Below are 27,781 nucleotides of genomic sequence, written 5' to 3'. Positions count from 1 at the left end.
GCTGGACCATAAAGAAGGCTGATCGCCGAAGAATTGATGCTTTTGAATTATGGTGCTGGAGGAGACTCTTGAGAGTCCCATGGACAGCAAGAAGACCAAACCTACCCATTCTTAAGGAAATCAGCCCTGAGTGCTCACTGGAAGGACAGATTGTGAAGCTGAGGCTCCAATACTTTGGCCACCTCATGAGAAGAGAAGACTCCCTGTGAAAAATTGAGGGCACTAGGAGAAGGGGACGACAGAGGATGAGATGGTTGGACTGTGTTCTCGAAGCTACAAACATGAGTTTGACCAAACTGTGGGAGGCAGTGGAAGACAGGAGTGCCTGTCGTGCTATGGCCCACGGGGTCATGAAGAGACGGACATGACTGAACGACTAAACAACAACAACAATCCAATTCACTCAAAAAAGGTGCCAAACTGTTGCAAATCCTCCCCTGATACGTTTGGCGGTAGAAACAGAAGGTTTTTCATCATTGCCCAAAACATCAGGCCTCGAAAACTTACCCTGCGGAAAGACATTTTTTAGAAAAAATCCCTGACCCGCGGGTCAGAATTTCAAAAAAATCTGAAGTTATCCAATTCACGCAAAAATGGTGCCAAACTGTTGCAGTTCCTCCCCTGATACGTTTGGCAGTGGAAACAGAAGGGTTTTTATCGTAGGCAAGAAAATCAAGCCTTGACAACTTAACCTGTGCAAACAATCTTTTTTGAAAAAATCCCTGACCCGCCCCATGGATCAGAATTTCAAAAAAATCTGAAGTTATCAAATTCACTCAAAAATGGTGCCAAACAGTTGCAAATCCTCCCCGGATACGTTTGGCGGTGGATACAGAAGGTTTTTCATCATTGCCCAGACCATCAGGCCTTGACAACTTAACCTGCGGAAAAACATTTTTTTGAAAAAAAATCCCTGACCCACGGGTGAGAATCCCTGGTCAGAATTTCACCAAAAATCTCAAATGATCCAATTCACTCAAAAACGGTGCCAAACTGTTGCAAATCCTCCCCTGATACCTTTGTCAGTGGATACAGAAGCGTTTTTATCATAGGCAATAAAATCAGGCCTCGACAACTTAACCTGCAGAAAAACATTTTTTTGAAAAAAAATCCCTTACCCCGCGGGTCAGAATTTCACCAAAAATCAGAAGTACAGTGGTACCTCTACTTACGAATAACTCTACTTACGAATGTTTCTACTTACGAATGGAGCTCCGTCCACCATCTTGGGTGCAGTTTAGATAGGATTTTTTTCTATTTATGAATTTTTAGATAGGGTTGCTTCGACTTACAATTTTTTTCTCCCAATGCATTCCTATAGGATTCGACTTACAATTTTTTTCGGCTTACGAATGTGCGTTCGGAACGCATTAAATTCGTAAGTAGAGGTAGCACTGTAATCCAATTCACTAAAAAAAATGGTGTCAAACTGCTGCAAATCCTCCCCTGATACGTTTGGCGGTGGAGACAGAAGATTTTTAATCATTGCCCAGAACATCAGGCCTCGACAACTTACCCTGCGGGAAAACATTTTTTTGAAAAAAAAATTCCTGACGCACGGGTCCGAATTTCACCAAAAATCTGAAGTTATCCAATTCATGCAGAAATGGTGCCAAATTGTTTCAAATCCTCCCCTGATACATTTGGCAGTGGTAAAAGAAGGATTCTTCATCATAGGCAAAAAAATCAGGCCATGACAACTTGACCTGCGGAAAGACATTTTTTTTGGGGGGGGGAATCAGTGACCCGGGGGTCAGAATCTCAGCAAAAATCTGAAGTTTTCCAATTCACTCAAAATTGGTGCCAAACTGTTGCAAATCCTACCCTGGTACGTTTGGTGGTAGGAAAAGAAGCTTTGTAATCATTGCCCAGAACATCAGGCCTCAACAACGAACCCTGCGGGAAGACTTTTTTTTGAAAAAAATCCCTCAGTTACTTATCAGCTCTGTTACTTATCAGTTATCAATTTCCTTCTTTCATATCAAATCATTGTATCTTATTTGGCATCCAGGGCATTCTGTTGTGACAGTGTTCAAGAAAACAATACGGTGGATACGTGTCCCTTAAAGTGCCAGATGGACAGAGTCAGCAGCCACCCAATTTGTCTTGTTTAGATCAGGTGGAGGAGAGTAATAATACTCTAGGGAGAACCAGGGGAGTCCATGCACACAAGAGTATTTGCCATCAGGATGTAGCTCCAGCTGCTTCTGCTGCTCCCCAATCAGGTGTCCCAAGTACAAAGTGTTAAATGCACAATTAATAATCCTGTCCATGTTCCACGTGAGTGTTATGAGCCAGGTGACCTGGGATTATTTTAATTGCATGGAATGTAATGGAAATTATTAACTTAGTGGAACGCAGAAATAATGAAGAAGAATGAAGCCATCAAATCTAGCATAAAAGGGGCTAGTTTAATTAAATAATATAATTTGACATTTGAATAATTGGCATTCATAATTGCATTAATTAGATATAATTGGTATTGTTATAATGAGGCTGCTAGTGGAACAGTATAGCAAAATAAAGAAAAAATATATTTTGAAAATAATAATAGTAATATTTTGGCAGTTTCCCAACTACTGATGCGCCATAGAATACAAAAACACTGCGCAAGCGATTCTCTCCCCTATCATTATGAAAATTACAATAATCAATCCACCTGACGGAACCTCCAGGTGTCAGAGTGGAAAAAAAGGAATCAACAAGCAAGCCTGTAATGATTATAAGCTCCTCAGTGCGCCATAGACAACTAGACTGGGCTCTGTTACTTATCATTTATCAATTTCCCTCTTTCATATCAAATCACTAAGTTGTTTGGCATCCACGGCATTCTGTTGCGACAGAATTCAAATAAACAATAATTGACAGAGTCAGCTGCCACCCAATTTGTCTTGTTCAGATCAGCTGGAGGAGAGTAATAATACTCTAGAGAGAACCAGGGGAGTCCATGCAGAAAAGGGAATTTGCCATCAGAATGTTACTCCTGCTGCTTCTGCTGCTCCCCAATCTGGTGTCCCAAGTACAAAGTGTTAAATGCACAACTAATAATCCTGTCCGTGTTCCACATGAGTGGTATGAGCCAGGTGACCTGTTCATTGGTGCAATGGCATCTCATATCTATTACAAAGTCCCTGAATTATCCTTCAAAAAACACCCTTCCCGGGACTTCATTGATTCTCCACTGTAAGTAACCAGTAATTAATATTATTTTAATTATTCCTTATATGCTATATCTGACTGAAAATAACTTTGATTGATTTGAAGGGGGGACAGATTTAGAACTTTATTTTTAAACTATGTGGAGAGATTTAGAAATCTCTGCGCAGAAAGGCTATGTGCATACTGTCAATGGACAATAAGTTTTTTTGAGTCTGATTGTGTAAAATGAGAAATAAAAGAGAGTAGGAGAAAGCGAAAGGAGATGGCATAAAAAATAGGAAAAGCATATAGCCAAGTATTATGTTACTGAACTTTTTTGATGATACCCAAATTTTCAAGGTGGCGAAAACAAACATGGGTTGCTGAAAAGAACAGAAGAAATGTGAAACAGGCTTTTTTTAATGACACAGTATTCTTTGATTGCCCAAAAAAATTAAATAAACTTTGCAGGCTTCATCCTCTCTTTATAGGCAGGCAGGTGAATCTCTCACATCTAGATTCTGTGCGCTGTTTAATTTTCCCATCAAACAAAATCTCTCTTCATTTGCAGGGAGGTGACAAAGTTCTACCAGCACATCCTTGCTTTGGTGTTTGCTGTTGATGAGATCAATGAGAATCCCAGGATGTTGCCCAATGTCTCTCTAGGGTTCCACATCTATAACAGCTATTATGATTCCAAGATGACCTACCGAAACACTCTGGACTTGATCTTTAAATCACGTCACTTTGTTCCCAACTACAGGTGTGGCATCCCAAAAAATGTAATAGGAGTCATTGGGGGACTTAGCTCTGATACTTCCTGGTGCATGGCAAACGTCTTAGGTCTTTTCAAGATTCCACAGGTAGAATATGGATTTTGAAAAACAGAGTCCTGAAAACTCTGCACTGGCTTCCTGTGAGCTACTCAATGTGTGATTTTGACATTGGCTTCATAGGACACGGGTGGCGTTGTGGGTTAAACCGCAGAGCCTAGGGCTTGCCGATCAGAAGGTTGCCGGTTCGAATCCCCACAACAGGGTGAACTCCTGTTGCTTGGTCCCAGCTCCTGCCAACCTAGTAGTTCGAAAGCACGTCAAAGTGCAAGTAGATAAATAGGTACCGCTCTGGCGGGAAAGTAAACATCATTTCTGTGTACAAAATAAAAACTTAGTTGGTCTTTAAGGTGCTACTGAAGGAATTTTTTTATTTTATATCATTTCTGTGTGCCGCTCTGGTTCGCCAGAAGCAGCTTTGTCATGCTGGCCACATGACCCAGGAGCTGTATGCCGGCTCCCTCAGCCAATAATGTGAGATGAGCACCGCAACCCCAGAATGGGTCATGACTGGACCTAATAGTCAGGGGTCCCTTTACCTTTACCTTCATAGGCAAAAATAACTGAGAACACATTAACTATAAATGTTCCTCCATTCAAAAATCAAGATAGTCCTTTCCCAAAGTATAATGTTAATCAACACTGTTCATTTTAACAGGCTAATTGAAAACACTGTTTTCTTGCTAAAGTTCATTTGTCACCTGTCATTTCAGAGTGTTATATACACAGTGGTGTCACTCTTGTGCTATTCTGCTGCATAGCTGGATTTCATTTTAGTTGTTTTAATTAGTGCTTGTACAGTATTTTGCATTTTAATGATATTTTATATGATTTGGTTTATTGTGTTCAGAGAAGAATAGCATGTACAATCTAATGGAGATCTTCAGGATTTCCCAGGAAACCTTCCCAAGAGAGTAGATAGAGAATCAGCCTCCCCCATAGCTGCCAAGTTTTCCCTTTTCTCGCGAGAAAGCCTATTCAGCATAAGGGAAAATCCCTTTAAAAAAGGGATAACTTGGCAGCTATGGCCTCCCCCTACAATCACTATAAAGGTAACTGACCAAAAGAACATGATCACCAATTTCTATCACTCCACTTCCATCTTGGAGTTTTGTTTAATCAGCCACTTAATATATTAACATGAACCATAATAAATGCTCCCCTATTCTTGGATACAATCAATATGTACAGGAATGAAGCTGTGATGATGCTATAATAATAACAATAAATATCTACAGGAAACATTGAGGAAGGTTTTCTGTGTTTTCCTATATAAATTTGGTTGATGCTGTCCCTAAACTTCGTAAAATTGGGATATAGATTTAATATATATTCAATATTTAAGTGTGTGTGCGTGCACATGTTTATATTTAAATAAATGGGAATGCCTTGAGTTCTTGATTTCACTTGGAAACATTTGGCTTTTGCTTTTTCCAGATTTCATATGGTTTATCTGAACCCGCCATAAATGATGGAAACAAGGTCCCTTCCTTTTACCGCATGGTCCCCAATCAAAACCTTCAGTATCGGGGAATTATCCTGTTAATTCTGCATTTCAGATGGAAATGGGTTGGGCTCATCACTCCAGCTAACGAAGCAGGGGAACGTTTCTTAGAGACAATTGAAAAAATGTTTTTCCAGAATGGAATCTGTTCGGAATTCACAGAAAGAGTTGAATTCAATATAAATTATAACAGTAACAAACTAGAAATGATTGGCAAAAGGGTTTTGTTTTCACATTTAACAACCTACAAAGCCAATGCAGTTCTTGTATACGGAGAAAGTAGACTTATTATATGGTTGTCAAATGCTTTAAGTTTAATGGAATTTACTCAGCTACTATTTCCTCAAGAGAAGTCACTTGAAGGAAAAGTATGGATTACAACTGCCCAAATTGATTTCATATTAGATAGCCTTCAAAGATATTATATTAATATACGAATGTTCCATGGTGCTATATCCTTTGCAATTCACTTCAAGGAGATTCACAACTTTAAAGACTTTCTTCGTGATATCCATCCTCATTGGACAGAGACAGATGGTTTTATCAAAGATTTTTGGGAAGATGCATTCAGTTGTTCGCTTTCAAATTCCACTCTCGCAAAAAACATGTGCACTGGAGAGGAGATGCTGGAGAGCCTCCCGGCACCATTTTTTGAAATGAGCATGACTGGCCATAGCTACAATATCTATAATGCTGTCTATGCTTTGGCACATGCCTTAAACAGAATGCACTTGGCTGCAGTCATCCGCAAAAGGAGAGATGCTCGGGGAAGACTCTCTACTCAATATGTAGAACCTTGGCAGGTATTTATTCCTGCGTTGTATTCATTGCATTGGTCATTATGGGAGTAGGCTTATCAGTAAAGAAATAAAAGAATAAAACTTAAGAAATTACAGATGAACCTAAAGTAATTTTATTGTATCAAAGATGGGAATTAGAATATTTCCTATAATGATACAAAACAGACTTTAGATGACACAGACTTTCAGAAGCAAAAGTCTACCAACAACTACACATATGTGAATCCGTGACAACCACCTGCTCCACACTGCAACCCCCTCTGTTTTCTCTCCAAATTCCTCCGCAATTGCCTCTGTCTCCTTATCCTGTCCAGTTACCCAGTGGTGTAAGGTTGGGGGCCAGGAATGCATGGCCCCAGGCACATAATTCTGAGGGATCACATACAGGACCCCAAACCCCAGGCACTGGCTTCTGTGGGGATCCTCATCCTGTCCAAGAGAAAACAGAAGAGCAGTCAATCAGGGAGCTGCCGCTGCTTGGGCACATCCTGGAAGGCCCTTCCCCAACTCCTCATATTTCCCTGTCTGCCCACTGCCTTGGGTTTCTGGGCCCTCAAGCCACATCTGACTTCACCACTTTCTCCAAAGAAGATGCTAGCAAAATGTTTGATCACTTTCTCCAGACCCTCCTTCTCTCCATCCTCCTCTTCTACCTTTGAGCCTGGATTGCTGTCTGCCTCTTCCTGCTCCCTTAACCCTGTTGCGTCTTCATTTTCTGACACCTCCATCTCCCATTCAGCTCCTTCTTCTCCCACTGACCACTCACTGTCATCCCACCACCAATCCCCTGGCTCTGAGCCTCCTTTCCTTGGGGTGTCCCGTTGGGTTTCCCCAGCTTCTGCTTCCTACCACTCGTCTGCACGCAGCAAGTCCATGATACCATGCTCAAGTCCACTCTATAAACTAAGGAAAGGTCCAATCAGACGTTCTCATGTTGCCTTCTGATGTTTTGAGAGCATGAGCTCCCATCTCTTCTCTTACATGACTTTTCAAATTCCTTCCCTTTCTTGGGTTTTGACAAAGGCTGATCCCAAGCAACCAGGTCTATAGGCTTAACTCTCCTCAACATTTCTTTATAAAAGTCTCTTGACTGTTGAATAGAGTCTAATGCATGCTTTCCCACTCTTCCTGTATGTGCAACTGAATATGGATGCTCTCCATTGTGAACTGAAGTGTTTAACTGCTACACGGAAAGGGTTTGATTCCATCTAGGGATGCTATCCAAAAATCTTAATCAGACTATGGACTTTTTGATTCTCTTTCCACTTAGCTGCACTCATTCCTGCAGAGAATCTCATTCAACAACAGTGCTGGGGATGAAATTACATTAAATGAAAATGGAGAGTTAGCAGTTGGCCTTGATATTACCAACTTGGTCACTTTCCCAAATAGATCATACATCAGAGTCAAAGTGGGAAGGCTGGATCCTCAGGCCCCTCCTGGCAAAGAGCTCACCATTAATGAGGACAGAATCAAATGGCACAGAGCCTTCACTCAGGTATGGGAAATAAATACACAGTCCCTGAAATGCCATAATTTGTGGTTATCCACAAAATGTGATGGAACAAAAGAACTTAAGACATTAGTAATTTTGATATTCACTATTGAAAATATTTTCTTAAAATAAGAAGATTTCAATCTACATGAATACTACTTTGATGGAGAGATACTCTATTGGAAAGGGTGACTTTTCCTCTATGTTTGCATCATCATCTTCTAAGTCCCTGCCTGTTCGACTGCATATATTGCATGTGAGACTGAAATTCCCCGTATTTTTATTTTACGCCTATAAGCCATCTAGGAGAAAACATTGTATAAGTAGTACTGTAAGATCTATCCGTACATTTTTTAAAAAAATCAGCCACAATACCAAAAAAATCAACAGGTGCAGAAGACATCTCACACTAAGAAGGAAGAACAACTCATCAGAGACTCCAGCATTGGCCAACATTCCTGTTTGTGGAATCCCTGAGGCAAATCTTCAGTTAGTTGCATTAGATTGAAGACTAAGTTTGGGCTGAGAAGGAACATTATAATCTTCTTGAGTTTGTATGATGCCAATTTCAGGGTGCATACATCTAGGAGCAGTTATAGCTGGTGAACAGGTCTAAGGTGGAAGTCACCCCTCCTAGCCACAGAAGCCACTTAAGACTCTAGTGGTGAGTTAGAATCAAGGAGTACTCCCAGACGTAAGAACCTCTGGCCTTAGAGGGAGTGCAACCTCTCCCAGAACAGGTCAGGAGTAGGAACCACATTCCCAAAGAGTTTCCCTCTTATCAGGATTCAGCCCCCATCCAATCCATCACTCTGTCCAGACACCTGTCCAATACCTTCACCACCTCCTCTTTCTCCAGTGGAATGGGGGGGATAGAGCTGCAGATCATCAGCAGACAGATGACACTGTGTTCCGGATCCTAGGACATGATTCCGGAGAGTTTCATACAGATGATGAATGGCAACAAAGAACAGAATGGGTCCTAAAAGGACACCAAAGCCCAAAAGCCATAGAGTGGTTCCCTAGTACTAGTTTCTCAGAGTGGCCCTGCAAGTAGGAACAGAACCACTGTAACGGGGTACCTTTAATTCCCATCTCTTTGAGTCACAATAAATAACATATTTTATCATAGAATCATAGAGTTGGAAGAAATCATAGAATCATAGAATCGTAGAGTTGGAAGAGACCACAAGGGCCATCCAGTCCAGCCCCCTGCTGAGCAGGAAACACCATCAAAGCATTCTTGACATATGCCTGTCAAGCCTCTGCTTAAAGACCTCCAAGCATGACATATGCCTGTCAAGCCTCTGCTTAAAGACCTCCAAATCAAGATAGGCTACATCCACAGCGTTCCCTTCATCTACCAGGCTTGTGATTCTGTCAAAAAATGAGATCAAATTAGTCTGACATGACTTATTTTTCAGAAACACATGCTGACTTTTAGTGATCACAGCGTTTCTTTCTAGGTGCTCACATACCGTTTGCTTAATGATCTGCTCTAGAACCTTTCCTGGTATTGATGGTATTCTCTAGAATCTTTCCTGGTATTTTATATCCTTGAAGAAAATGCAGTTAGGTGGTGAGGTGAGGTTAGACTGAATTCTGGTGCAGCTGAAAGGGTGGATGGTCTACGTATGAATATTCCAGGTTTCTTGACTTTGTATAATGCTTAGAGGAGCAGCTTTTTACTGCACCGTATGTGCCAAATCGTATGTACTGTTACATCACCTTATATTGGATATCAGATAAATCCCGCAAAGCATTTATCTCTACCTACCTCTTTGGATAGGTGCCACCCCCTTCCATATGTAATGACATCTGCCGTTCTGGATACGGGAAGAAAAAGAAGGAGGGGAAGAAGTTTTGCTGCTATGATTGTGATCCATGTCCAGAAGGAATGATCTCAAATGAGAAAGGTGGACAGTGTCATCTTAAGACAATACCAAACAACGCAATTTATTTTAGTAAGGTCTGGGCTCGCTGGCAATTCCATGGTTATTAAACTGCTGGAGAAGGACAGGTTTAAATCAAATTGATGTGTTAATCTCATTTATGTAAATTTATATTTTGAATGGCTTGAAGAAAATTATTTAAATTGTAGGCAATATGATTCACCTCCAACTTCTTTAGGTTGTTTCATGAGAGGGGGGAAATAAAATCAACCACACCTTTCTGGGCTTCAAAGATTTCAGCTGTAATGGATTTCTCATTTTGCTGTGCAGTATATGTGGTTCTAAGAAAAAGGAAGGAGGGCACTAAAAACAGATGTCCTTGGTGTAAAAATTCCAGATTTAATACATGAAATTTAATGTTGATGCATTAAGAGGGAAGGCATTTAGGCTAGAAGTTCAGAAACATTTTCAGGTAGAATACACTATGCTAGATGGACCAGTGATGAGAAAATTCTTAAGATTAGTTATGTTTGCTTCAAATTGTCATGCACTGTTTGTTTGTTTGTTTGTTTTCAGACATAGAAACATGTGTCAGTTGCCCAGCAGATCAATATTCCAACAGCGGCCAGTATCTATGCATTCCTAAGACACTAAACATCCTATCCTTTGATGAAACCCTGGCCATTGTTTCAACTTCCTCTGCACTTCTATTCTCTCTGATCACAATTCTGGTGCTAGGCATCTTCATTAAGCATCGCAATACAGCCATAGTCAAAGCCAACAACCGAAGCCTCACCTATTGTATCCTTATCTCCCTCCTCTTGTGCTTCCTCTCTTCTTTGTTGTTCATTGGAAAACCTAATAAGGTGACTTGCCTTCTCAGACAAACTGCTTTCGGCATTGTCTTCTCTGTGGCCCTCTCCAGCATCTTAGCCAAAACCATATTGGTGGTTTTGGCATTCATGGCTACCAAACCAGGAACAAATATGAGGCAATGGGTGGGCAAAGAATTGGCTTATTCCATTGTCTTTTCCTGCTCCATTGTTCAAGTAGGGTTCTGTGTCCACTGGCTGGGAACCTCTCCCCCATTCCCAGATGTGGACATGCACTCAATGACAGAAGAAATCATATTTCTTTGTAATGAAGGGTCAGACTTCATGTTCTATTGTGTTTTGGGCTACATGGGCTTCCTGGCCACTGTCAGCTTCACGGTGGCCTTCCTAGCCAGGAAGTTGCCTGACACTTTCAACGAAGCCAAGTTCATCACCTTCAGCATGCTGGTCTTCTGCAGTGTTTGGCTCTCCTTCATTCCAACCTACCTGAGCACCAGAGGAAAATACATGGTGGCTGTGGAGATCTTCTCCATCTTTGCTTCTGGTGCTGGGTTACTGGCTTGCATTTTCACACCGAAATGCTACATTATTGTGGTGAGGCCTGACCTGAACAACAAAGAGCAGTTAACACAAAGAAAGGTATAAATGACAGTGGAATTCGCGGCTCTGTTGGTTCTTAGACTACATTGTCTTGCTGGCTGGTATCACTTTCCAGGTGCCTACTCCGGATATTTGTAGAGTTTGGTCCTTACCTTTTTCTTCTCCCAAAAATGTCTTGAATGCAATGCGTACATATTTTTTCTCAGGCTCTACACCCAAAGCCTTTTTCACAAAGGAGTAAAGTTGTAAAGTAGTGGTGGTTTAAGTTCAAAGTTTCCTACTCCTAGATGGGCTCCCTTCCTAGGTTTACGAGACCCATCTGCCCCTCATTTCCCTCTGCAGCACCTACAGTAGCCACCTTTTTGAGCATTGGACCCACTTTCGCTCTCATCCACTCAATCTGCTAGATCATGTCTTTGCATGCAGAGAAATTCCCCAACTCACTGAGGATTTGAGGCCCATTGTCTCCCCTCTCCTGGTTTAGGCAGCCAGTTGGATTTGTTTCCTGGGGTGTGGCTGCTGTTGCATCTTGACAGCTTCTAGGAGCCCCAGGTGAGAGCTGAGTGCAGGGTGGGGATCAGAGGTTGACAAACTACCCCAGAAGAAGCATGACTTGTTCCCCACTAGAGTTACTCTCCACCCCCTTACACTCTATACACCCTTGATATGTATTGCAGTACTTTGAATCAAATAGATTCTTAATAGCAAAACTGTCAGACTATCAATTAAGAAAGGGTTAAGTTTATGGATGTTGAACATATTTGAGTAATTGATTATTAATAAAAAGTCTCTTATCAATTATTTCATGTAATCTGAAAATTCATGTTGAAGACAACACAGGGTACCAGAAGGAACACACATTGTGAAATAGTTGAGGGCTCTATATTCTTCATCTCTCTCACACCAGGCAGCTGGGGAATAGAAGAAGGAGAAATTTTAAAAAGCCATTTTCCCTTTTTTAAAAAATAGTTTTTCAAAAGGAAAGGTAGCAAAGATATGCAACAATATCTGGAGGGAAATACATTGGATATTACTAAGCCTAATAGGACAAGACTCTTAGTCTTCTGAATTGCACTTCTATCCAGGTTGAAAGAGTAGTGGCAGAGAATATCTCAAGTAAGCCAAATGGCTTCAGAGAATACAGATGTGTTGTTTCTAAAGTTGATTCTAAGTCTAAGTCTATTTATGCTATTTCTTTTACAATCATTTTTGTTAATTTTCTATTACCATCCAATAATAGCCTCATTAAAAACAATACCAAATTATAATACTAATCATTCATATACTGAATCATATAATTTAGGTGCCCCACCCCACACGCTAGAAGTGATGGTTTCCTTTATTTCTGCATTGCAAAATCTTATTAATTTCTGTTATATTTCGGTCAAAATAACAATCCTTTATACAACAACTGCAATATTAATAACTTCTTTTCGTGTTGACACATTAAATGATTTATAGAACTACAAATGAGGCACTCAAACTATATCCCTGTACTTCCTGTGTGTGGCAATTATTCTGTCCGTGGTGTTTCTTCCAGTCCTTGTAAAATGTTGCGTCTCTTGTGATGGAAAAGTTGGTTCCACAAGTATTTCTTTTTCCTTTTTTCTCACAGTCTCTGATTGCCTATGGTTCCAGGAGGGAGAGTTTAAAAGGGGAGGCTTTGGAGGGAGATGGATTTAGAGTGTGGTAAGAGGGGGTTTTTGAGTTGAGGTGGTTGAGGAGGGAGGTTGGGAGTTAGGTAGGCAGATAGGATAGGAGTCAGGTTTAAATATAAAAAGTGTTGAGAAGGGAGAGTTGGTTCGGGAATAAAACATCCACTCTGAGTTTACAGTGAAGAACTGAGTGTAGTGTCCTGCAGGAGTAATAGGACCAAATCTTGCTGGGAGACTGAGGGTGGGACAGGAGAAGTAGGAGCTGAAAGAGATTAGTCTACTTCAGCCCTGAGTGCTCACTGGAAGGACAGATCCTGAAGCTGAGGCTCCAATACTTTGGCTACCTCATGAGAAGAGAAGACACCCCGGAAAAGACCCTGATGTTGGGAAAGATTGAGGGCACTAGGAGAAGGGGATGGCAGAGGACAAGATGGTTGGACAGTGTCTTTTCCAAGTTGTTGCTGTTCTCCATCATGCCTTGTGTGGATCTGATATCCCAATGGTCTATTGATGTTTTATTCCAGTGTCCCTACTTCTTGATTAGGCAAGGATAAATTATCTAATATAACGAACAGAAATCACAAGACTGTAGCTGTTATATGTGCATGGAATGTAATGGAAATTATTAACATAGTGGAACGCAGAAATAATGAAGAAGAATGAAGCCATCGAATCTAGCATAAAATGGGCCAGTTTAATTAAAAAATAGGATTTGACATTTAAATAATTGGCATTGATAATTGCACTAATTAGATAAAATTGGTATTGTTATAATGAGGCTGCTATTGGAACAATATTGGGAAATCTATAAAAAATATATTTAAAAAATAATAATAGTGGCAAATCCCCTACTACTGATGCGCCAAAGAATTCAAAAACACTGCGCAAGCGATTCTCTCCCCTATCATTATGAAAATTACGATAATCAATCCACCTGAGCCTCCTGATGCCACAGTGGGGGAAAAGAATCAACAAGCAAGCCTGAAATGTTTATAAGCTCCTCAGTGCTCCATAGAAAACTAGGCTGGGCTCTGTTACTTATCAGTTATCAGTTTCCCTCTTTCATATCAAATCACTGTATCTTGTTAGGCATTCTGTTGTGACAGTGTTCAAGTTAACAATAAGGTGGATACGTGTCCCTTAAAGTGCTAAATTGACAGAGTCAGCTGCCACCCAATTTGTCTTGTTCAGATCAGGTGGAGGAGAGTAAGAATACTCTAGGGAGAACCAGGGGAGTCCATGCAGACAAGGGAAATTGCCATCGGGATGTTGCTCCTGCTGCTTCTGCTGCTCCCCAATCTGGTGTCCCAAGTACAAAGTGTTAAATGCACAACTAATAATCCTGTCCATGTTCCACATGAGTGGTATGAGCCAGGTGACCTGGTCATTGGTGCAATGGCATCTCATATCTATTACATAGTCCCTGAATTATACTTCAAGAAACACCCTTCCCAGGACTTCATTGATACTCCACTGTAAGTAACCAGTAATTCATATTATTTTAATTATTCCTTATATGCTATATCTGACTGAAAATAACTTTGATTGAGGGGGGAATAGCTTTAGAACTTTATTTATAAAATATGTGGAGAGATGTTTTTAGAAATCTCTGTGCATATAGGCTATGTGCATAATGGACACTAAGCTTTTTTGAGTCTAATTGTGTAAAGAGAGAAAAGAGAGTAGGAGAGATCGAAAAGAGATGGTATAAAAAATAGGAAAAGCATATATTATGTTACAAGTATTTTGTCACTGAACTTTTTTGATGATACCCAAATTTTCAAGGTGGCGAAAACATGGGTTGCTGAAAAAAAACAGAGGAAATGTGCAACAGGCTTTTTAAAAATATTCTTAGATTGCCCAAATAATTAAATAAACTTTGCTGGCTTCATCCTCTCTTAGATTCTGTGCACTGTTTCCTTTTCCCATCAAACAAAATCTCATTTCATTTCCAGGGTGTTGACAAAGTTCTACCAGCACATACTTGCTTTGGTGTTTGCTGTTGATGAGATCAATGAGAATCCCAGGATGTTGCCCAATGTCTCTCTCGGGTTCCACATCTATGACAGCTATTATGATTCCAAGATGACCTACCGAAACACTCTGGACTTGATCTTTAAATCACATCACTTTGTTCCCAACTACAGGTGTGGCATCCAGAAAAATGTAATAGGAGTCATTGGGGGACTTAGCTCTGATACTTCCTGGTGCATGGCAAACGTCTTAGGTCTTTTCAAGATTCCACAGGTAGAATATAGCTTTTGAAAAACAGAGATTTCATGCTTTGCTTGCATTCAGAATCTACTGATTCATATACATGGAGTAGGAAAATGAACAATGTAAAAGGGGCATAATATGCATATAAAACAATGTGTGTGTAAGAGGGGCAATTTGTGTGTAATAGATGTAATAGAAAATTTCTGTAAAGCTGCCAAGTTTGTAAAGGAGGCACCTAGACTGGTTCATATATATCAGTCCTGAAAACTCTGCACTGGCTTCCTGTGAGCTACTCAGTATGTGATTTTGACATTGGCTTCATAGGACACAGGTGGCGTTGTGAGTTAAACCACAGAGCCTAGGGCTTGCCGATCAGAAGGTCGACGGTTCGAATCCCCACGATGGGGTAAACTCCTGTTGCTTGGTCCCAGCTCCTGCCAACCTAGCAGTTCAAAAGCACGTCAAAGTGCAAGTAGATAAATAGGTACCGCTCTGGCGGGAAAGTAAACGGCATTTCCGTGTGCCGCTCTGGTTCGCCGGAAGCGACTTTGTCACGCTGGCCACATGACCTGGAAGCTGTATGCCGGCTCCCTCAGCCAATAATGTGAGACGAGCGCCAGAGTGGGTCACGACTGGACCTAATGGTCAGGGTTCGCTTTACCTTTACATTCATAGGCAAAAATAACTGAGAACACATTGACTATAAATGTTCCTCCACTTAAAAATTAAGATAGTCCTTTCCCAAAGTATGATGTTAATCATTTTTCATCTGTCATTTCAGAGTGTTATATACATATTGGTGTCACTATGGTGCTATTCTGCTGCATTGCTGGATTTCATTTTAGTTGTTTTAATTAGTGCTGGTACAGTATTTTGCATTTTAACGATATTTTATATGATTTGGTTTATTGTGCTCAGAGAAGAATAGCATGTACAATGTAATGGAAATCATCAGGATGTCCCAGGAAATCTTCCCAAGAGAGTTCTTAGTAGATAGAGAATCAGCCTCCCCCTACAATCACTATAAAGGTTACAGAGCAAAAGTACATGATCAACAATTTCTATCACTCCACTTTCATCTTGCAGTTTTGTTTAATCATCCACTTTGTATATTAACATGAGCCATGATAAATGCTCCCCTATTCCTGGATACAATCAATATGTACAGGAATGAAGCAGTGATGATGCTATAATAATAACAAATCAAATCAGTTTATTTCAGCTTTAAGGTCATAAAAATAATAACAATAAATATCTACAGGAAACATTGAGGAAGGTTTTCTGTGTTTTCCTATATAAGTTGGGGTTGGTGCTGTCCCTAAACTTGGTAAACTTGGGATATAGATACAATATATATTCAATATATTTGGGTGTGTGTGTGTATGTTTTTATATCTAAATAAATTGGAATATCTTGAGTTCTTTTTTCCACTTGAAAACATTTGGCTTTTGCTTTTTCCAGATTTCATATGGTTTATTTGAACCAGCCATAAATGATGGAACCAAGTTCCCTTCCTTTTACCGCATGGTCCCCAATGAAGACCTTCAGTATCGGGGAATTATCCAGTTACTTCTGCATTTCAGGTGGAAATGGGTTGGGCTCATCACTCCAGCTAACGAAGCAGGGGAACGTTTCTTACAGACAATTGAGAAAATGTTTTTCCAGAATGAAATCTGTTCGGCATTCACAGAAAGACTTAAATTCAATGTAAATTATAACAGTAACAACCTAGAAATTCTGGATGACTCATGGATTTTGTTACCAACCTTAATAACCCACAAAGCCAATGCCTTTCTTGTATATGGAGAAAGTAGATTTATTATATGGTTGTCAGTTGCTTTAAGCATAATGGAGTTTACTCAGTTACTATTTCATCAAAAGAAGTCACTTGAAGCAAAAGTATGGATTACAGCTACCCAAATTGATTTCCTATTATATAGCCTTCAAAAACAAATTAATATTAATATACGAATGTTCCAAGGTGCTATATCCTTTGCAATTCACTCCAAAGAGATTCACAACTTTACAGACTTTCTTCAGAGTATACATCCTCATTGGACAGAGACAGATGGTTTTATCAAAGATTTTTGGGAAGATGCATTCAGTTGTTCACTTTCAAATTCCACTCTCTCAACAAACAAGTGCACTGGAGAGGAGATGCTGGAGAGCCTCCCGGCACCATATTTTGAAATGAGCATGACTGGCCATAGCTACAGTATCTATAATGCTGTCTATGCTTTGGCACATGCCTTAAAGAGCAAACACTTGGTTGGAGCAATCAGCAAAGGAAGAGAAGCTAAGGGAAAACTCTCTCCTCAGTATGTAGATCCTTGGCAGGTATTGTTCCCTCTTACAAAGCATTCACTGCATTGATACATTATTTGAGTTGGCATTTAATGATCAGTAAAGAAATAAAGGAATAAAACTTAAGAAATTAAAAATAAACCTTAAGAAATTTTATCGTATCAAAGATGGGAATTAGATTATTTCCTATAATGATACTAAACAGACTTCAGATGACACAGACTTTCATAAGCAAAAGTCTACCAACAACTACAGGTAACTGCAGCTTTGCCAACCACCTTCTCCACACTGCAAACCCCTCCATTTTCTCCCCATATCCCTCCCCAGTTCTCTCTGTCTCTCTTACCAGTCCAGTTACCCAGCGGTGTAAGATTGGAGGCCGCAGTCCATGGCCCCAGGCCCTTAATTCTGAGCGAGCACAACCAGGACCCCAACTCCAGGCACTGCCATTAGCATGGAATCTCTTACCCAAGAGAAAACAGCCCATCAGGGAGCTGCCACTACCAGGGCACATCCTGGAAGGCCCCGTCCCCAAATCCTCATCTTTCCCTGTCTGCTCACCACTAGGGGTTTCTGGGTCCCGAGGCCTCACTGGTAGGTCCCCACAAGAGGCTAGCAACTGTGTGATCACTGTCTCTAGACCCTGCTTTTTTCCTCTTCTGCATCTATGTCTGGATTGCAGTCTGTCACAGCCTCTTCCTTCTCTCTTAACCCTCTTTCCTCTTCTGTTTCTGACACCTCCACCTCCCAGTCTGCTCCCTCTTCTCCCACTGAACACTCCTTGTCATCCCACCAAACCCTTGGCTCTGAGCCTCCTTTCCTTTGGGTGTCCCCTTGGGGTTCCCCAGCGGCTGGTTCCTACCACTCCTCTGCATCCAACATCCAACTATGCACAAATCCACTCTATAAACAATGGAAAGGTCCAGTCAGATGTTCTGCATTCCTATTCTTTAGGAACATGAGCTCCCATCTATTCTCTTACATGACTTACATGATTTCTCAAATTCCTTCCCTTTCTTGGATATTGACAAAGGCTGTTCTCAAGCAAGCAGGTCTATGGTCTCATCTCTCCATAATATCATTATGCAAGTCTGTTGATTGTTGAATTGGCACTGATTCATGATTTCCTACTCCTCCTGTATGTGCAACTAAAATATGGATGCTCTCCATTGTGAACTGAAGTGTTTAACTTTGATTCTCTTTCCACTTAGCTGCACTCATTCCTGCAGAGAATCTCATTCAACAACAGTGCTGGGGATGAAATTACATTAAATGAATATGGAGAATTAGCAGCTGGCTTTGATATTACCAACCTGGTCACTTTCCCAAATAGATCATACATCAGAGTCAAAGTGGGAAGGCTGGATCCTCAGGCCCCTCCAGGAAAAGAGATCACCATTAATGAAGACGGAATCAGATGGCACAGGCGCTTCACTGAGGTATGGGAAATACCGTAAATGCACAGTCCCTGAAATGCCATAATTTGATTTCCTAGAGGAGGAGGAGGAGTTTGGATTTGATTTCCCGCTTTATCACTACCCGAAGGAGTCTCAAAGCGGCTAACATTCTCCTTTCCCTTCCTCCCCCACAACAAACACTCTGTGAGGTGAATGGGGCTGAGAGACTTCAAGGAAGTGTGACTAGCCCAAGTTCACCCAGCAGCTGCATGTGGAGGAGCAGAGACGCAAACCCAGATCAATAGATTATGAGTCTACCGCTCTTAACCACAACACCACACTGGCGCTCCTAGTACTAGTTTCTTGTACTGACCCTGCAGGTAGGAGCAGAACCACTATAATGGCTTACCTTTAATTCCTTGAGCCACAACAAAAAAAACACCACTTGATTTCCTTGAAGCAAATGCCGTTAGGTGGTGACTCCATCAAAAGTCAAAGCCAGGGGTGAAATTACACCGAATTCTAAGACAGCTGTAAGGTCCAGGTATGAATATTGAAATCTTCATGTGTTTGTATGATGCTTAAAACAGCAGCTTTTTACCACACTGTATGTGCCATTTGTGTACTACATATGGATCATTTCACGCTATTAGTCCTATTTACTGTTAAATCACCTGGTATTGGATATTTGATAAATTCCCCAAAAGAAGATCTTAATATTAAACTCTTCCTATCTCTTTGGATAGGTGCCACCACTTTCTATATGTAATGCCAACTGCCTTCCAGGTTACGGGAAGAAAAAGAAGGAGGGGAAGAAGTTTTGCTGCTATGATTGTGATCCATGTCCAGAAGGAATGATTTCAAATGAGAAAGGTTGGAGATGACATCTTAAGATAATGCAAAAGCTCTGGGCTCCTGTCAATATTGTTGACATTAACCTGCTGCAGGAGAGAAGGCTTTAATAATAATAATAATAATAATAATAATAATAATAATAATAATAATAATAACTATTGAGAGAAGGCTTAAATCAGGCATCCCCAAACTTTGGCCCTCCAGATGTTTTGGACTACAATTCCCATCATTCCTGACCACTGGTCGTGTTAGCTGGGGATCATGGGAGTTTTAGGCCAAAACATCTGGAGAGCCACAATTTGGGGATGCCTGGCTTAAATTAACAGATGTGTTGTTCTCATTATTTATAGATAACATCAATATATTTTTATCTTTAAAACATCTTGAAGATTTCTTTTTTAAGTGGAAGCTAATATATTTTACCTCCAAATTCTACAAAATTAGGGTGGGCTAGAAGTGGTGCTTTCTACTCTAAGAATTATTTTGTTTGACTACAGGTAGGTAGCCGTGTTGGTCTGGGTCGAAGTAAAATAAAAAAATTCCTTCAGTAGCACCTTAAAGACCAACTAAGTTTTTATTTTGGTATGAGCTTTCGTGTGCATGCACACTTCTTCAGATACAGTGAAATAGAAATCCCCAGGCACTTATGTAGAGAAGGGGTGGGGAGGGGTGGGGATGGGAGGGGAGGGGGGATCACTCAGAAGGGTGGTGGAAGTGGGTGATTGACTGACTGATAGCTGTTGATGACCGAAAACGACTGCAAATGGTTTTGCATGAAAAAACAAGGGTTGAGATGGCTGAAGATCGCTTATCATGTATAATGAGATAAGAATCCGATATCTCTGTTCAAACCAGGTCCCTCCATGGTTTTGAGCTTGGTGATAAGTTGTAATTCAGCAACTTCTCTTTCCAGTCTATTTCTGAAATTCTTTTGTAGTAAGACAGCTACTTTGAGATCTTGTATAGAATGTCCTGGGAGATTGAAGTGTTCTCCTACTGGTTTTTCTGTCTTCTGGTTCCTGATGTCAGATTTATGTCCATTTATCCTTTGGCGTAGGGTTTGGCCTGTTTGTCCAATATAGAGAGCTGAAGGGCACTGTTGGCATTTGATGGCATACACAATGATAGAAGATGAGCAATTAAATAGACTAGAGGGTGAAAATCTCATTAAACATGCCATTCTGGGCTCCTAAAATTTCAGCTGTAATTTAATCCTTAATCTGCTGAACAGTTAATTTGGTTCTAAGACACGGGTGTCAAACACAAGGCCCGGGGGCCAAATCCGGCCCGCCAGACCTCGTCATGTGGCCTGCCGAGCGCCCCAGCCAGCGGGACCCAGCAGTGGGACCTTGCTGCTGAAGCGCCGCGCCAACAAAGCGCCGGCAAACAGCTGGGGCCAGGGAAATGCTTTTTGCCCCTGGGTCCCTTCGCGCTCTTTTCTGGCGCTGAATCAAGGCGGCGACCCCCCCCTTCCCTTTCTTTGTTCCTCTCTCTCGTTCTTATTCTTTCTTTCCCTCTCCTTCCTTCCTTCTTTATCTCTGTCTTCTCTCCCTCTTTCTTTTTCTTTCCTTCTTTATTCCTTCTTTCCTACTCTTCTTTCTCTCACCTCTTTCCTTCCTCTCTCCCTCCTGCTCCCTCTTTTCTTTGTTTCTTTCTTTCTTTCTTTCTTCCTTACTTCCTTCCTTTCTTCCTTCCGTCCTTCCCAACTTTCTTCCTCTCCTTCATTCTTATTCTTTCTTTCCCTCTACTTCCTTCCTTCTTTCTCCCTTTCCGTCTTCTCTCCCTCTTTCTTTTTCTTTCCTTCTTTATTCTCTTCCTTATTTCCTACTCTTCTTTCTCTCCCCTCTTTCCTTCCTTCCTTCCTTCCTTCCTTCCTTCCTTCCTTCCTCCCCTCCCTCTCCCCTCCCTCTCCCTCTCCCTCTCCCTCTCCCTCTCCCTCTCCCTCTCCCTCTCCCTCTCCTCAGAAACATAGGATGCTGCTTTATACTTCTGGCCCTTAAACCCTGGAATCAGGAGAGCAGCTTCAGTGAGTCAACCTCAGCCAGTCCCTTTGGTGAAGGGTAGTGGCTCACTGGCAGAACATCTGTCTTGCATGCAGAAGGACCCCAGCATCTCCAGTAGCTCTGCAAAGGTCCTGCATGAAACCCTAGCGAGCCTCTACCACCCAGTGCAGTTACCAAAAATCATTTTTCAATAAATTGTACAATAATTGTACATTTAAATATCTACTTGCCATTATTCTGACTATGTTTCTGCTTTCAGAGCTAGTTATTACTTACATTATTACAAAAACAGTAATAATTGAATGCAGTGACAATAATTTATGATAATAAAGAGTGGACACATAGTCCTACAGATACAACTGGCCCTTTGAGGGTGACCAAACTGCTGATGCGGCCCCCGATGAATTTGAGTTTGACACCCCTGTTCTAAGAAAAAGCAGGGGGACTGTAAGAGCAGATGTCCTCCAAGTAGAAAATTCCAGATTTGATTCATGAGGTTGATTTTTGATGCCTCTAGGTTAAAATCATTTGGGTTTGAAGTTCTTAAACCTTTTTAGGTAGAAAAAATACTATGCTAGATGGTTACAAGTAGGTAGCCGTGTTGGTCTGAGTCGAAACAAAATAAAAAAAATCCTTCAGTAGCACCTTGAAGACCAACTAAGTTTTTACTTTGGTATCAGCTTTCGTGTGCATGCACACTTCATCAGATAGGATTATTAATGCTAGATGGATTATTGATGAGGAAATTCTTAAGAATACTTTTGTTTGCTTCAAATTGCAATGCATTTTTTATTTGTTTTCAGACATGGAAACATGTATCAGTTGCCCAGCAGATCAGTATCCAAACAATGATCAGGATCTATGCATTCCTAAGATCCCAAACTTCCTAGCCTTGGATGAAACCCTGGCCATTGTTTCAACTTTTTCTGCACTTCTATTCTCTCTGATCACAGTTCTGGTGCTAGGCATCTTCATTAAGCATCGCAATAATGCCATAGTGAAAGCCAACAACCGAAGCCTCACCTATGGTCTCCAAGTAGAAAATTCCAGATTTGATTCATGAGGTTGATTTTTGATGCCTCTAGGTTAAAATCATTTGGGTTTGAAGTTCTTAAACCTTTTTAGGTAGAAAAAAAACTATGCTAGATGGTTACAAGTAGGTAGCCGTGTTGGTCTGGGTCGAAGTAAAATAAAAAAATTCCTTCAGTAGCACCTTAAAGACCAACTTAGTTTTTATTTTGGTATGAACTTTCGTGTGCATGCACACATCATCAGATAGGATTATTTCTGCTAGATCATAGAATCATAGAATCGTAGAGTTGGAAGAGACCACAAGGGCCATCCAGTCCAACCCCCTGATGAGCAGGAAACACCATCAAAGCATTCTTGACATATGCCTGTCAAGCCTCTGCTTAAAGACCTCCAAAGTAGGAGACTCCACCACACCCCTTGATAGCAAATTCCACTGACGAACAGCTCTTACTGTCAGGAAGTTCTTCCTAATGTTTAGGTGGAATCTTCTTTCTTGTAGTTTGAATCCATTGCTCCGTGTCCGCTTCCCTGGAGCAGCAGAAAACAACATTTCTCCCTCCTCTATATGACATCCTTTTATATATTTGAACATGGCTATCATATCACCCCTTAACCTTCTCTTCTCCAGGCTAAACATACCCAGCTCCCTAATCCGTTCCTCATAAGGCATCGTTTCCAGGCCTTCAACCATTTTCGTTGCCCTCTTCTGGACACGTTCCAGCTCGTCAGTATCCTTCTTGAACTGTGGTGCCCAGAACTGGACACAGTACTCCAGGTGAGGTCTGACCAGAGCAGAATACAGTGGTACTATTACTTCCCTTGATCTAGATGCTATGCTCCTATTGATGCAGCCCAGAATTGCATTGGCTTTTTTAGCTGCTGCATCACACTGCTGACTCATGTCAAGTTTGTGGTCTACCAAGACTCCTAGATTCTTTTCACATGTACTGCTCTCAAGCCAGGTGTCGACCATCCTGTATTTGTGCCTTTCATTTTTTTGCCCAAGTGTAGTACTTTACATTTCTCCTTGTTAAAATTCATCTGGTTTGCTTTGGCCCAGTTGTCTAATCTGTTAAGGTCATTTCGAAGTGTGATCCTGTCCTCTGGGGTATTAGCCACCCCTCCCAATTTGGTGTCATCTGCAAACTTGCTCAGGGTGCCCTCAAGCCCATCATCCAAGTCATTGATAAAGATGTTGAATAAGACGGGGCCCAAGACAGAACCCTGTGGCACCCCACTAGTCACTACTCTCCAGGATAAGAAGGAGCCATTGATGAGCACCCTTTGGGTTCGGTCAGTCAGCCAGTTACAAATCCACTGAATGGTAGCATTGTCTAGCCCGCATTTCACCAGCTTCTTTACAAGAATATCATGGGGCACCTTGTCAAAGGCCTTGCTGAAATCAAGATAGGCTACATCCACGGCATTCCCTTCATCTACCAGGCTTGTAATTCTGTCAAAAAATGAGATCAGATTAGTCTGACATGACTTATTTTTCAGAAACCCATGCTGACTTTTAGTGATCACAGAGTTTCTTTCTAGGTGCTCACAGACCGTTTGCTTAATGATCTGCTCTAGAATCTTTCCTGGTATTGATGTCAGGCTGACTGGGCAGTAATTGTTTGGGTCCTCTCTTTCCACCTTTTTGAAAATAGGGACAACATTTGCGCTCCTCCAGTCTGCTGGAACTTTGCCTGTTCTCCGGGAATTTTCAAAGATTATTGCCAGTGGTTCTGAGATCACCTCTGCCAGTTCTTTTAATACTCTTGGATGTAGTTCATCTGGCCCTGGAGACTTGAATACATCTAAACTAGCCAAGTATTCTTGTACTACCTCCTTACTTATTCTGGGCTGTGTTTCCCCTGCTGAATGATCGGCTCCATATTTTTCAGGTCGGGCATTGTTTTCTTTTTTGGAGAAGACTGAGGCAAAGAAGGCGTTGAGGAGTTCTGCCCTTTCTCTATCCCCTGTTCGCATTTCACCATCTTCTCCTCTAAGTGAACCCACTGTTTCCTTCTTCTTCCTTTTGCTACGGACATACCCATAAAAGCCCTCTCTAGCAAGCCTGAGTTCATTCTGTGCTTTAGCTTTTCTGACTTTGTCTCTACACGTGCTGGCTATTTGTTTGAATTCCTCTCTGGTGATTTTCCCCTTTTCCCATGTTTTGTACATATCCCTTTTAAATCTTAACTCAGTTAAAAGTTCTTTAGCTAGCCACCCTGGCTTCTTTAGGCACTTTCCATGTTTCCGTCTCTTTGGTATTGCCTGAAGTTGTGCTTTTAATATCTCCCTTTTAACAAACTCCCAACCATCATGAACTCCCTTCCCTTTTAGTATTTCTGTTCATGGGATCTCACCCTGCATTTCCCTAAATTTTCTGAAGTCGGCTTTCTTAAAGTCTAGGATTTGAGTCTTAGTATGCTTGGTTGCTCCTTTCCTCTCAATAATAAACTCCAGAAGAGCATGATCACTCCCACCTAATGCTCCTGCCACTTCTACCCCACTAACCAGGTCATCACTATTGGTTAGGACCAGATCTAAAATGGCTGATCCTCTTGTTGCTTCTCCCACTTTTTGGACAATGAATTTGTCTGCAAGGCCAGTGAGGAATCTGTTCGACCTTATGCTCTTGGCTGAGTTTGACATCCAACAAATATCAGGATAGTTGAAATCCCCCATTACTACTATCTCACTTCCTTTAGAATGCTTGGTCATCTGTTCTAGGAAGGCATCATCTGTGTCCTCAGTTTGGCTTGGGGATCTATAGTAAACTCCCACAATGAGTTACAGGTAGGCAGCCGTGTTGGTCTGAGTTGAAGCAAAATAAAAAAATTCCTTCAGTAGCACCTTAATCTGTTAATCTTAGTTGATCTCTAATCTTAATCTTAGTTGGTCTTTAATCTTAGTTGGTCTTTAAGGTGCTACTGAAGGAATCCCACAATAAGATCACTGTTATTTTTCTCTCCCTTAATTTTGACCCAGATACTCTCAATTTGGCTTTGAAGTTTTAAATCCTGGGTCTCTTCACAGGTATACACATCCCTGACATATAACACTACCCTTCCTCCTTTCCTGTTTGGTCTATTTCTCTGAAATAGATTGTATCCCTCTATTACTACATTCCAGTCATGAGACTCATCCCACCAGGTTTCAGTGATGCCTATTATGTCGTATTTAGTTTGCTGTACCAAGAGCTCAAGTTCATCTTGTTTATTTCCCATGCTCTGTGCATTAGTATACAGACATTGAAGACCACTGATCATTCCCCCCATGTCTCTTATTTAAGGATATTTTCCTCCCACCACTAGGTCTGCGTGCTGTTTGCTCCATTTGGTCCTTGACATTTGGATGAACATCTTCAGCACTTGGTAGACTCCTACCTTCAGGACCACTGTCTCCCTCCCCCACATAAGTCAGTTTAAAGACCTCCTGATGAGGTTTTTGAGTTTCATAGCAAAAACATTCCTCCCAACCTTTGTGAGGTGCAGCCCATCACTTGCCAGAAGTCAATCTTCAAGAAACTGCAGACCATGATCTAAGAATCCAAACCATTCCTGTTTGCACCAATTGCGAAGGCAGTTGTTCACTTCCCCTATTTTTCCCTCTCTCCCAGGGCCATGTCGTTCAACTGGGAGGAGAGATGAGATGACAATTTGTGCATTTAATTGCTTCAACTTCCTGCCCAGAGCCTCATAATCACTTTTGATCTTCTAGAGGCTATGGCTTGCAGTGTCATTGGTTCCCACATGGACCAAAAGGAAGGGGTATTTATCCGTGGGTTTTATGATTCCTTGCAGCCGTTCTGTTACATCTTTGATCTTGGCCCCAGGGAGACAGCACACCTCTCGAGACATCTTCTCAGGCCCACAGATCACTGCTTCTGTACTCCTCAGTAGGGAATCCCCTATCACCACTACACGCCTCTTCATAGGCTTGGTCAGGATTCTTCCATGTGCTGTCCCTTCCAAGGTTACCTGCATATTCACGGAGGACTGACTTTGCTGCTCGTCTTCATATTCCTGACTATTGATGAGGAAATTCTTAAGAATACTTTTGGTTGCTTCAAATTGTCATGCATTTTTTATTTGTTTTCAGACATAGAAACATGTGTCAGTTGCCCAGCAGATCAGTATCCAAACAATGACCAGGATATATGCATTCCTAAGATTCCAAACTTCCTAGCCTTGGATGAAACCCTGGCCATTGTTTCAACTTTCTCTGCACTTCTATTCTCTCTGGTCACAATTCTGGTGCTTGGCATATTCATTAAGCATCATGATACAGCCATAGTCAAAGCCAACAACAGAAGCCTCACATATGGTCTCCTTATCTCCCTCCTCTTGTGTTTTCTCTCTTCTTTGTTGTTCATCGGAAAACCTAATAAGGTGACCTGCCTTCTCCGACAAACTGCTTTCAGCATCGTCTTCTCTGTGGCCCTCTCCAGCATCTTAGCCAAAACCATATTGGTGGTTTTGGCATTCATGGCTACTAAACCAGGAACCAATATGAGGAAATGGGTAGGCAAAGAATTGGCTTATTCCATTGTCTTTTCCAGCTCCATTGTTCAAGTAGGAATCTGTGTCCTCTGGCTGGCAACCTCTCCCCCATTCCCAGATGTGGACATGCACTCTATGACAGAAGAAATCATATTTCTTTGTAATGAAGGGTCAGTCCTCATGTTCTATTGTGTTTTGGGTTACATGGGCTTCCTGGCCACTGTCAGCTTCACGGTGGCCTTCCTATCCAGGAAGTTGCCTGACACTTTCAATGAAGCCAAGTTCATCACCTTCAGCATGCTGGTCTTCTGCAGTGTTTGGCTCTCCTTCATTCCAACCTACCTGAGCACCAGAGGAAAATACATGGTGGCTGTAGAGATCTTCTCCATCTTTGCTTCTGGCGCTGGGTTACTGGCTTGCATTTTCACCCCCAAATGCTACATTATTGTGGTGAGGCCTGACCTGAACAACAAAGAGCACCTAACGCAAAGAAAGGTATAAGTGACAGTGGAATTTGTGGTTCTGTTAGGTCTGAGGCTACATGGACTTGCTGGGTGGTATAGATTTTTGGGTCCCTACTCTGGATATTTGTAGAGTTTTGGTCCTTACCTTTTTCTTCTCCCAAAGATGTCTTGAAGGCAATGGGTACAGATTTTTCCTCAGGCTCTATTCCCAAAGCCCATTTCACAAACGAGTACAGGTGTATAGCAATGGTGGTTTGAGTTCG

The 27,781-nt window shown here is 41.4% G+C and overlaps 3 protein-coding genes across 3 annotated transcripts; all 3 read left to right on the top strand.

Moving 5' to 3' along the window:
• Positions 1 to 3,839: 3,839 nt before the first annotated feature.
• Positions 3,840 to 7,736, top strand: LOC148684079 (vomeronasal type-2 receptor 26-like). The gene is made up of 3 exons (XM_088655097.1): positions 3,840 to 4,001; positions 5,409 to 6,278; positions 7,668 to 7,736. Exons 1-3 carry the CDS (start codon positions 3,840 to 3,842, stop codon positions 7,734 to 7,736), a joined length of 1,101 nt encoding a protein of 366 aa, XP_088511223.1.
• A 15-nt stretch (positions 7,737 to 7,751) lies between these two features.
• Positions 7,752 to 11,140, top strand: LOC148684078 (vomeronasal type-2 receptor 26-like). The gene is made up of 2 exons (XM_088654823.1): positions 7,752 to 7,773; positions 10,239 to 11,140. The coding sequence occupies exons 1-2, from the start codon at positions 7,752 to 7,754 to the stop codon at positions 11,138 to 11,140; spliced, it is 924 nt and encodes a 307-aa protein (XP_088510949.1).
• A 3,005-nt stretch (positions 11,141 to 14,145) lies between these two features.
• Positions 14,146 to 27,555, top strand: LOC148684077 (vomeronasal type-2 receptor 26-like). The gene is made up of 6 exons (XM_088654822.1): positions 14,146 to 14,225; positions 14,706 to 14,997; positions 16,429 to 17,304; positions 18,483 to 18,710; positions 19,415 to 19,541; positions 26,654 to 27,555. The coding sequence occupies exons 1-6, from the start codon at positions 14,146 to 14,148 to the stop codon at positions 27,553 to 27,555; spliced, it is 2,505 nt and encodes an 834-aa protein (XP_088510948.1).
• The last annotated feature ends 226 nt before the right edge of the window (positions 27,556 to 27,781 follow it).

The sequence above is a fragment of the Zootoca vivipara genome, chromosome 12, assembly GCF_965207765.1.
Source record: "Zootoca vivipara chromosome 12, rZooViv2.hap1.1, whole genome shotgun sequence".
NCBI classification, from domain to species: Eukaryota; Metazoa; Chordata; class Lepidosauria; order Squamata; family Lacertidae; genus Zootoca; species Zootoca vivipara.
Note: the sequence above shows the minus strand (reverse complement) of the source record. Positions and strands in the feature narration are given on the sequence as shown.